The sequence below is a fragment of the Mytilus edulis genome, chromosome 1, assembly GCF_963676685.1.
Source record: "Mytilus edulis chromosome 1, xbMytEdul2.2, whole genome shotgun sequence".
NCBI lineage: Eukaryota > Metazoa > Mollusca > Bivalvia > Mytilida > Mytilidae > Mytilus > Mytilus edulis.
Window position 1 is genome coordinate 109,590,791 of NC_092344.1, and position 12,382 is coordinate 109,603,172.

The window sequence follows — 12,382 nt, forward strand, 5'->3', positions numbered from 1 at the left end:
GTTGGTATGATAACTGGCTGTTTGCCCTTATAAACTGAATAAAAGCTCAAATCATTTTTAACCGGATTTTTGTGACAAAAATGTCGGTTATTGATTTGGGGATGTAAGGCGGGCGGGCGGGCGGCAATCAAATGTTGTCCGTGCATTAACTCATGAACCGTTCAACCAAAGCTTTTAAAATTTTAATATGTTATTACTGACAACTATTCGAAGGTCAAGTTCAATAATGGCGATTTTGACTTTTACCGTTCAGGAGTTATGGTTCTTGAAAGATTGAAAAATGGAGTTGTCCGTGCATTTACGCATAAACTGTTCTACCAAAGCTTCCCAAATTTTAATATGTTGTTACTTATGAAAGAATGAAGGTCAAGTTCAATAATGACGAATTTGACTTTTACCGTTCAGGAGTTATGGTTCTTGAAAGATTGAAAAATGGAGTTTCCAGTCGTGTATGAGGGTGCAATCAACAGTTTTTTTCTATGACGTCACATTTTGAGGGACCATGCATAAGTGACCCTTAGTGGTGGACTGATTAATAAAGATACTTGTATAAAACTAGATATCACTGGAATCAGAATGTTCTCTAGTTTATAATGAAATAAAAATAATGTGTACTTTTAATATTTTAAAAATATTCCATCCAATGAACATGGGGGAAAAAAGGTCTAATTTGAACATAAAAAACTTGAAACCAGGTCATGTGCACACCCATGAAGACATGATCCGTGCACATTTTACATAATCAAAACTGTATGAAATTTGTAAGTTTTTACCTGGCCTTTCAAAAAAATCTTGTTTCAGGGTACGGTTTCCTGCTCCGAAAAATGCTACAGTGGCTGCAAATAAGTTTTCAATTTTCACTGCCAAAAAAACAGGATGTTTACAGTGTTGTCTCCCCTCAAAACATGTAAAGTTAATATAATTTTTAAAATTATTTCAATCATTCAACCTGTTTTAATTCAAAGCTAATTAACTAATTTTTACAATCAAATACAAAAAGCATGATACTTTTTCACCAATTGAGTAAATAAACAGGGGTTTCCCTCCATGGTTATTTTTAGTAGGGGAATAACCCCTAGTTTTTTATACGAAACTGTTTATAGCACCCTTAAGGCAAAACTTTATATGCGATATATTAAAATTTCTTAGCTTTTCTGAATCTGTACACTATACCGATTAAAATGATGTCTGACTTTAAGGATTGTGACCACGAATAGTGAAAATACAGCTCTTTTTTCATGTCGCGTAGTACTGGCATATTGGCCAGTGGCAAACAGTTTAACCAGCAAACCTCAAACATTTCCTGTATCTCATTTTCATCAGTTTTACAAAGAAAATAAATCATAAAATAGGGTTTCTTTTGAATAAATAGAATAAAAACTATGAAATAAGCATGAATAAAGTTACTTTAAATATATTTTGTCCCTAGTATTATGTGAACTAAGTTATAGCTGAGTTGAGAAAAATATGGAAATAGTGTTTTTCTTAGGAATGGCACTTGTACCTTTATGACTTTAAAAAGTACCAAATATATATTATAATGAATCAAAATTTATGTCACACTGATCAGAAATACAGGTCAAAGTAGAAAAAATCTACATTTTGCATGTGCAACTTTTGGTTCCAAATATATGAGAGATTGAATAAAATATCATGACGTCACAAAAAGTTGAAAAAAAACTTCAATATTCGCGCAGAGTCTGGTTTTCTTATTTCTGGTTGCTATGTACAAATCTGTAATATTTGCATTAAATATACCAAACTGATGCTTTTAAATTAAAGTATACGTGCCGTACAATATTTTTCAGAATTGTTTTACTCCATTCGCGTACACATTTCTATGCGAAAACATCACTATAATATATATTTGTCCCTTTAAGGGTGCAATCAACAGTTTTTTTCTATGACGTCACATTTTGAGGGACCATGCATAAGTGACCCTTAGTGGTGGACTGATTAATAAAGATACTTGTATAAAACTAGATATCACTGGAATCAGAATGTTCTCTAGTTTATAATGAAATAAAAATAATGTGTACTTTTAATATTTTAAAAATATTCCATCCAATGAACATGGGGGAAAAAAGGTCTAATTTGAACATAAAAAACTTGAAACCAGGTCATGTGCACACCCATGAAGACATGATCCGTGCACATTTTACATAATCAAAACTGTATGAAATTTGTAAGTTTTTACCTGGCCTTTCAAAAAAATCTTGTTTCAGGGTACGGTTTCCTGCTCCGAAAAATGCTACAGTGGCTGCAAATAAGTTTTCAATTTTCACTGCCAAAAAAACAGGATGTTTACAGTGTTGTCTCCCCTCAAAACATGTAAAGTTAATATAATTTTTAAAATTATTTCAATCATTCAACCTGTTTTAATTCAAAGCTAATTAACTAATTTTTACAATCAAATACAAAAAGCATGATACTTTTTCACCAATTGAGTAAATAAACAGGGGTTTCCCTCCATGGTTATTTTTAGTAGGGGAATAACCCCTAGTTTTTTATACGAAACTGTTTATAGCACCCTGAACTGTTCTACCAAAGCTTACGAAATTTTAATATGCTGTTACTGATGACAAAATGGAGGTCAAGTTCAATAATGACGATTTTGACTTTTACCGTTCAGGAGTTATGGTTCTTGAAAGATTGAAAAATGGTGTTTCCCGTCTTTTCCATGCATTTTCTCATGAACCATTCAACCAAAGCTTTTTGAAATTTTAATATGTTGTTACGGATGACAAAATAGAGGTCAAGTTCAATAATGACGATTTTGACTTTTACCGTTCAGGAGTTATGGTTCTTGAAAGATCGTAAAATGGCGTTTCCATTCAGGTTGTTGCATTTACTCATGAACCATTCAATCTAAGCTTTTCAAATTTTAATATGTTGATACTGTTGACAAAATGGAGGTCAAATTTGATATTGACGATTTTCACTTTCACCATTCATCAGTAATGGTTCTTGTGATATTGCCAGGACACAAATAAATGTTAATAAATCCGGTTTGCTGTCGTTGTGACAACCTCTTGTATTTGAATGTTTTTGAGAAAAACTGAATTTTACTGTGCATATTGCTGTGTTTGTTAATTCCACATTGACTAGAGCTATTAGGGAAGGGTTGAGATATCACAAAACATATTTAACCCCGCCCATTTTTGCACTGGTCATATATTGTTGGAAACCTCTAGGCGTAGTTAGTCTTGTATGTTTTTTAAACTCCAATAATAAGAAGAGTGGCTGTCAAAATGGTTGCTCCTTTACTAGATGTACCAACTTTTTCATTCATATGAGTTAATACTTGCTAATCTGTTGTCATCTTAAACGTGTTAGATATTTTTTCCTCTTAACATTAAGGAAAGAACATTCAATCAATTAGTTGAAGTTTAATTCCAGTGTATAATTTTAACACTGACACTACACATTGAAAATATCAAATATACAACACTTAACAAAACAGGAAAGATAAGAGTCATTTCAATTTTTTTGCAATAAGTTAAAATATATATTTTCAGATATACATAGCTGTATTTTCTGTGTCACATGGAGATGCCTTTAGATTGGTGTATGGTTACGATAGTTTTGGAAACACATGTGATGAAGATAATGCAGATAAGACCATGGAAAATGTCTCATTGACAGGGCTCAACCATAAAGGAAAACCGTAAGTACCATCAAATCCTAATGTCTCATTGACAGGACTCAATCATAAAGGAAAACCGTAAGTACCATCAAATCCTAATGTCTCATTGACAGGACTCAACCATAAAGGAAAACCGTAAGTACCATCAAATCCTAATGTCTCATTGACTGGGATCAACCATAAAGAAAAACCGTAAGTACCATCAAATCCTAATGTCTCATTGACAGGACTCAATCATAAAGGAAAACCTTAAGTATCAACATTGCAAATGTCTTTTGTCTGATCTCAGCCAAAAAGAAAACTTGAGGTTTTACCATCTAAATAAATTATTGGAATTTTGAAAACAAGGAAATAAATTATTGTCAAATAAAACTACTGTAAATTCAGAGATTATTGTGTTCATTTATTATTGCAATTTCAAGTTTTATCCTTGTCCTTCTGTATGTCAATCTGTCTACATCTGAATCTTGTTTCTGTTTTATTACTTGAGTTTGCCTCAACCAAATATTATACATCTGATGCACAATGCTAATTAAAACATAACACAGATCAAATTTGAATTTGGTGACATTACTTTCACCATTCTAGAGTTATGTCCCTTTACAGATGGAAAAATTACTGATTTTTCATTTCCGTACTCTAACTTAAGTTTGCTTCAACCAAATGTTATAAAACTTTATACATAATCCTTTTTGCCACAAAACTCAGATCAAGTACTAATTTGGGTAGCATCACTTGTATAGTTTTGAGTTTATATCCCTTTATAACATTATTTGCAAGCGGGTGCATCATCTGTATCCCATGGACACATTCTTCATTTATTGAAGAATGGACATAAAATCAAGACCAATTATTGCGATTTTCAGGAAAATTGACATACAGACATCTGTAGCAGAATGTGAGTTCTTATTATGCCGCTAATAACCAAGTTGCATTATTTAAAACCTCGCAATATTTTCTGAATCTACCAGTACAGTATTAGTTTCAACAAATCTAAATTTTTCATTATCACAACACAACCTTGACCTTTTCCTCCATAAAGACACCTTGTGACGCGTTTGACTAGGAAATGTCAGTTTCAAACTTAATAAAAATTCATATCCAATGTGAAAAGGATATTTGTAGGAATATCTTACTTATATTTATTTGATGAAATTTTCTTTTTCACAATGCTTTAATACTTTGAAGCATATTTTAGCATTTTATTGAAAAATCCTATGGAATCAAGTATGCAAAAAAATAGATTTCATTGATTAAAGGGTTAACATAAGTTTCAACAAATTCAAATGTCTCAGTGTTAATTTAGCTTCCTTCTAATAAAACTGTATTCATTCATGAATTTGTTTTTTGTTTTTCAGTTATGTTTTCTTTCTTGATATCAGAAAACCGCTTGAGACAACGATGTTATGTGTAACTAAATGTCCAGATATAGAGATTGATAATATTAATGGAGTACAGGAGTTTGCCATTAAAGAAGGTTCAAATTTATGTCGTTACGATGTACCAATAGACAAAATCACAGATGATGCAAATAAAGATAAATGTCCACAAGTGTTCCCTGTATGGAAAAGGTATTTACATCCACAGAGGAATAATTATTTTTTTAAGCTATTTTAAAATTGGGAAATAATGTGATGTCCATCTTCTAGAGATTGTTAGTTAAGGGGATTAGTTATAGTTTTAGGAAATTAACTGTTGACTTAAGATTGTAGGCATTCAATATTCAGTTGTTTCAAATTTTGTTTATGAAGCCATAGTGACAGAATTTAATAATTGCTTGGAGGAAAAATAGTATAAAACTACCATTTGCTTAATAAAAGAAGAAATGTTTTGCCATAAAAAGATAAATATTTTATGTAGGTTTATGTCATTACTCTCTCATAATTTCAATCAAGTGATTTTATAACAAATTATGAATAATCAATTGGATAATCACATTTTTAATGTTTTATTCGTTAAAATAAGGATCAATTGATGGATTGTGTGTTTCTTGTCTACACCTTATTAAGATCAGAAAGAATTCATATTTTTTTCATGTTTTAATTTTTGAAATGCAAACTGAAAACCATATCTAAGAAAAATAATGAAAAATGAAAATAACATAAACCATCAGTATGAATCTTAAATTTTAACTTTTGAAATGTATTATGAAATTAAAATCCATTTCCAACAATACTTTTTGAGCCTATGAATATTATTTTACCACCACTCACAAATGTGTGGTATACTTCATACATACATTGTCTTTTCCATCCAATCAGAACTACATATATGTATGGGGTTAAACTGATGAGTAATCAATTTGATCCTGGAACCCTTTTTATTATCAGAATAAGTGACAACTATAAAACTCACTTAATAACTAATACAGAAAAAGCACTAGTTCTAATGATGTCACTAACAGAGGGAATCAAAAGATTAAAAAAATGCAAACATGTATGTAAGCAACTATAGGTCAACTAAAGGCCTACAACAAAGAACAAAAGCCATACCTTAGTAAAGTGAGGTAAAATATCAATCAGTACACATCCAATAGATTAAGTGAACAGACAAATAACCAGTCTGAGAAAAGCATGACCTTGTACAATGCAAAACATAGGTATTGACAGCATGTAAGGCTGAAAATATTAAAAAAATGCTAAAGCAATACATTTTTAGTATTATTTTTTTAGTAGTAAAATATATATTAACTGTTAGAACTTATCTAAGTTTACTGGCTCTTTAAACAACATCACCATAAAAATTCAGTTGACTTCAACCAATGATTATGAAATGGCCTGTCTGTAACTAAAAAAAAGATAGCTAGCCACAGGTATTTCACCTGGGGCCATATAAATAAAGTCAAACTATTAAGGATGCTGATGTACTATATCTTGGTAACTTTGTGACGTACCTCATTTGATTTTTTCAGCCAACCTTTGATGAGTTATTGTGTACCAGGAAGCCTTACTAAATTAATTGATAAAGGAAACTCTATCATAGCATATTTTAACAGTTTCGATCTTTTCAACAAACTTACAAGTGACTTAGCTAGAGCGTGGAGAGAAATTCTCCAGCTTTGTGTTCTAGCACTAGGTATAATTCGCTGTTATATTTATATATGTGTTATATTTTACAATGGGAGAAAAAGCTATTACAGATGACAAACTTTAAGTATTTAAGAAAATGATTAAAAAAGTTAAAAGGCTTTAAAAGAAAATAATTTTAAAATCTCATTTTATTACTCCCAATTGGACTTGTTTCAGTTTCATGTTGAACTTTATAATTCCAGTATTTCTTTACTGAAAATCAGTACATTTTTATATGAACAAATTTCTTTGATTCATATACATTTGTGGATGAAGAATGAGATTTTAAAATTAATTGAATGTGTTCCTGCTGTGGACTTTTCATTATTTTTGGAAAACCTTAATATTTTAAAAATAATTTGGGCTACTAGTACCAGCTTATTTTTCAGTTAAAGGTTTTTATCAGTTAAGCATGTAAGGAAAAGTCACTTAATCTAATAAATGATCTTATCAAAACTTACTGGTGTTTTAATTTCATTTAATGCTTAGTTTAGTGATCTCCATTACTGGAGAAATCAAAGTAAAAATTATTATTCATTGAATAATATAAATCTCTTGTGTTAATGTTCATTGAATTATTATTAATCTCTTGTGTTAATGTTCAACTGTAATAGCTTTTCTGTATATTGGTGTTCTTTTTAAGCAAGTGGTATTAGGTCAGACCATATTATATTTTCAAGGACAGATGTAGTCCTTGATAATTTTACACACAATTAACAAAATTACTAACCAACTGAACCAAATTAAAAACTAGATTTGAATATTATTTTAAGTAATATTCGAATGCTATTTTCAGAGTATTTTTTTCCAATTTCATAATATTGTTGCTGTTTATTCAATCAGATGCATTAAATGATAACTTTTGGATTTATTTTTACATATGTTTATGAATTGTGAATTATGGTGTGACCTACATCATGTTTTATATTATAGCACTCAATGTTTATGTGCCTGAGTTTTGTTTCTTTCCTAGCATTTTTTCTTTGGTTCAGTTTGGTTTTTAGATACATTTTGTATTATCAGCTGATTTTCTGTTACAGTTCTAATACTGTGCTGAGTATTGAAATGTATTTTTGAAATAACAAACTTTCATGAACAAAAACTAACTATAATACATAAATAAAAATTTATTTATTTAGTGATAAAACAAAATCAGATGATAATATAATTAATTGTATTACATAAAATTAAGTTGGAATGTAATTAAATTTGTAGCAAATTTCTTTTTTCCTATTTGCAGTGACGATTTGTTGTTTAGGTGTGTCCCCAGTAAACTTACTGTTTTGGGGGACAAACTGGCAGTTCTTTTTGAATTTCTGAATAATAGTGATACGTTCCAGAAAGCTCTGAGTGATCTTTATGCTTCATGGAAAGAAATGATTCTTCTTTGTCTTCTAGCTTTAGGTAGGAATATATTTTTCATTGTGAGATCAATGTCATTCAAACATATTAGTTTTGTCACATCCCAATTTCATGTGTGTCCATTAAATATAAACATCCATTTTTGCAGTCATTCGGCAGTTCTTCATGCTTTTTCACTTTTCTCTATAACAATAAATATTTTCATCAATTTCAAACTCAAGCTAAACATAAAATAAAAGCTATATTAAATTAAATAGGTATGCTTTATAACCTTGAAGCTATAAGTTATTAAATTAAATAGGTGTGTTTTATAACCTTGAAGCTATAAGTTATTAAATTAAATAGGTATACTTTATAACCTTGAAACTATAAGTTATTAAATTAAATAGGTATACTTTATAACCTTGAAGCTATAAGTTATTAAATTAAATAGGTATACTTTATAACCTTGAAGCTATAAGTTATTAAATTAAATAGGTATTCTTTATAACCTTGAAGCTATAAGTTATATTAAATTAAATAGGTATACTTTATAACCTTAAAGCTATAAGTTATTAAATTAAATAGGTATTCTTTATAATTGAAGCTATAAGTTATTAAGAGACTTGACAGGTTCTGTAATTTTTTCTGTTATCTGTACTTCTCTAATATTTTAATATTTTCATTTCCCATTTCCTGATAGTTTGTAAAACAAATTGTTCTCCTCACTACTGAAATAACTGTTCGCAGCAAATCATGATATAATGAAATAAGATTTTCTTGATTTCTTCTGAATTTCCTATTGTGACGTCATGAAAAAAGGCAATCATGACTGATGACATCACATGAAAAGAACACAACTTTCTACAAACCTTTGAAAGGGAAGGATAAAAGTCATTAGAGAAACAGATTCGACCACTATAACTCATGTATTAAAATATTTCTTCACTCTCAATAGTTTAATTTTGATTGTTTAAAAAACTTTGCAGGTAAATAAATGAAGGATTGCCATGACAATATGAAAGGATTATGTTTTTCTCGTGTTTATTATTAACATTTATGGCAACAATATCGTTACTAACCAAACACATCTTTTGTTTTGTCACCTTTGTTCATGTTTTTTGTTCATGTGGTTTTGTTTTCATTTTTCTATATTTATTGTTTTTTATAACATCAATAATACTTTTATATATTTCACTATTTTGATTTAATGGTATGTGAAATAACATTCTTTAAAACAATTATTGATTTTAGACCATATTTCCAATTTTCATTTTTTGTTGTTGAAAATACATTGTATAAAGAGAATACATGTAGCAGTTACAAATTTCAAGCATATCAAACCTTAGAAAAAATATATTCCAGTAATAATTATTGTGTTCATCAAGTTCATTGTAAACAAAACTGTGATCACAGAATTGCAGTTTGTGATATTTATTGCAACAAATCTTATTTTAATTTACAGTTTTTGCTATAATAATGGTTTTACTGATCAGATTCATGGCTTCCATCATTGTATATGTCATCTTAGGTGTAGCTATAGTAGCCAGTTTAGGTAAGTATATGTTGTTATGGCATGAATTGGGAGGAGGGGTAGTATGCAGTTAGGTAAAACAAATTTGGTTCTCAGACACAGTTATCGTCCTTTGATTGTCTTTGTCTACAAGTAGAGTCCTAGTTTGGACAGTGTATAACTTGCAAATTTTTTTAATACACTTTCCAAATTGATTTTTTAAATTTGATTTTTTGATTTTTGATGTCTTAAATGTCTATGTGCATTTAAAAAACCATGTGCTCCTATATTGTTGGATAGTAAGAGCATATTTTTTCTATGCCCCTGCTGTAGCGTAGGGGGCATTTAGTTTTATTATTGTCTGTCTGTAAGTACATATGTTTTTACATCCTAAAATTGGTTTCTGTTCTCTAACTTGAATGGCTTCACTTTAACCATTTTAGAGATATGCTCCTTTATAAATGGAAAAATTGAAAAAATTTTAGTTTCAGTTTTCTGACTATGTTAGACTCACTTAAATGTTATAAAACTTATATACAATGCTTATAACCACTAAACACAGATCATATTTGAATTTTAGTGGCGTCACTTTAATCATTATTGAGTTGTGCTCTTTATAAATAAAAAAATTGCAAAATTTTTAGACTCCTTTCTGCATCTTAAGGTGGTACCTAACACTACAGGGAGATAACTCTGTAAAATCAGCTAAACGTTTTAATTATGTTGCGCTGTGAAGGCAATATTAAGCTTCTCAATGATCAAAATTACTGTTTGTCAAACTGCTATATAACCAGTATAAAATTTTATGAATATTTATTTTTTGACAGCTGGTACTGGGTTTTTATGGTGGACCTATGCAGATATAGTTAGTGACCTGAATGATGATATAATGCACAAGATTCCACTTCTGGACATTGAAGTCAGGGCTAAAACAGCATTTCTTGTTTACTCTATTATAGCCTCAGTCTTAACAGTATGTATTTTTATAACACTCATTACTCAATTATAGCCTCAGTCTTAACAGTATGTATTTTTATAACACTCATTACTCAATTATAGCTTCAGTCTAAATAGCATGCACTTATACAGTTTTAAGATATGAAGGTTAACGCTGTAACAGCAGACCAACATTGCTACAGCTTCAATGGTCTCAACTGTGGATTAATGCTAACATTTTGTGTTCAAATCTAAACATGATTTTTGTTAGAGTACGACAATCACTGTTTAGTATCAATATCATTAATAAACCACACCTTCAGATTGAAATTTGTCATCACTTTGCCACACCTTCAGATTGAAATTTGTCATCACTTTGATGTCGATAATGAGTTTATCAGGGAAATTTTAAAATAATTTTGATAAGGGGTGTATGACTTTTGCGCAGGTTTAAAAACATTTCCATCTTTCATTTGCACCCATTTGATTCTCTCAAATAGGCCAATTCTATATTTGGTCCTTTTTGTGTTTCTATTTTATGACACAAGTGAGTAAATACATGTACATGTACTATAGAAAGTAAATTGGTAAAATCTGAACATAAACTTTGTTCACTTATGTTTAAGTCAATTTTGTTTCATATTATTTGGAAACTTTGTTGAGACACTAACCATCTCAATGGTCACGTGGCAGCATGTTTACCTATAGTACAGGAAGTTGCAGGTAGGAACCCTAGCCCATGAAACCAAAGACTTTAAAATTGGTATTTGGTGCTTCTACGCTAAGCACGCATCATTAAGGAGGAAGAGCAAAGACTGGTCGGCTAGGAGTCATAATTGTGTGTTCGATTAAGGTAAAATGTCTGCCTGTGGACTCTAACCTTGTGAAATAGCACATAAAAAATCCAGCTCTGTTGAAAAGCAGGGTTAATTTTGATTTTACTAACACATGTTCTCGTCCTGAATATATGCATACCAATTTGCCATTATCATCATCTTCAATGTCGTTGTTGTGACATGATGGACATATTGTACACTGAAACGAACAGAAGAGGTTTATAATGATAAAAAAAAGGACATTCACCTGTAAATTACCTGTACAAAATTGGCACAAATGAAAGACAAATAAAAAGGTGCAAGCGAAATGCAGATTGGCGCAAATAAAAAACGTCAGTGATAAGCAAAGTCAACTCTGATATTTAATCAATTGATTTTATAACAAAAAGAACTTTATTGTTCTAATCATTTGCTCCCAGTTATAAATTTATTTATATAATCTTATTTTTCAGGTAATCCTTCTCTTGATAATCTTAGTAATGAGGAAGAGAGTTGGCTTGGTTGTAGCATTGTTCTATGAAGCAGGAGATTGTTTGTCCGCTGTACCACTACTGCTAGTTCAGCCACTTTGGACATTCTTACTTCTAATGGCATTCTTCTTCTACTGGGTTATTATACTGGCATATTTATCAACATCAGGTAAGTTGGATATTTTAAATAGTATTAATGATATTTTAATACTTTAATTTCTAAAATAGGAATCTTTGAGTGATCATATTAAAACATGTAAATTGTTAACTAAATTTAGAATATACTCATTGAGTTTTTAAGTTGAGCCATTATACATTGTTATAGATCTAAGTCAAATTTTAATTCACACTATCATCTTCCCATCTTCTGCCAGCTGCTATCATATAGGAGTGATTTGAAAGTTTTCTATCTAAAGAAACAATAAACCATTTGGTTTTTTTTACAAAATTTTGAGAGAGAGAAAAACAACAACAACTGTAATTTCAGAAATTATTGCATGTATATATATTATATCTTTATTTGAAGAATGGGCAAAAATGTGAGATCAATTATTTCACGAAAATCTGCTTGC

General features: G+C 30.0%; 1 protein-coding gene across 13 annotated transcripts in view; it reads left to right on the plus strand.

The window, feature by feature from the left end:
- LOC139517489 (choline transporter-like protein 1) overlaps positions 1 to 12,382 on the plus strand; it is a 56,700-nt gene that overhangs the window by 29,591 nt on the left and 14,727 nt on the right. For 10 of the 13 annotated variants that reach the window (XR_011663149.1, XR_011663150.1, XM_071308632.1 and 7 more), the window contains 6 exons: positions 3,519 to 3,667; positions 5,005 to 5,217; positions 7,955 to 8,118; positions 9,521 to 9,610; positions 10,396 to 10,541; positions 11,793 to 11,979. Coding sequence is in view for 9 of the 13 variants with exons in the window: in XM_071308632.1 (XP_071164733.1) it covers positions 3,519 to 3,667; positions 5,005 to 5,217; positions 7,955 to 8,118; positions 9,521 to 9,610; positions 10,396 to 10,541; positions 11,793 to 11,979 (949 nt within the window). In the remaining 4 variants the exon portion in view is untranslated. Of the gene's footprint in view, positions 1 to 3,518; positions 3,668 to 5,004; positions 5,218 to 6,557; positions 6,722 to 7,954; positions 8,119 to 9,520; positions 9,611 to 10,395; positions 10,542 to 11,792; positions 11,980 to 12,382 lie in introns of all 13 variants that reach the window. The other 3 variants (XR_011663148.1, XR_011663151.1, XM_071308665.1) reach the window with 1 other exon arrangement.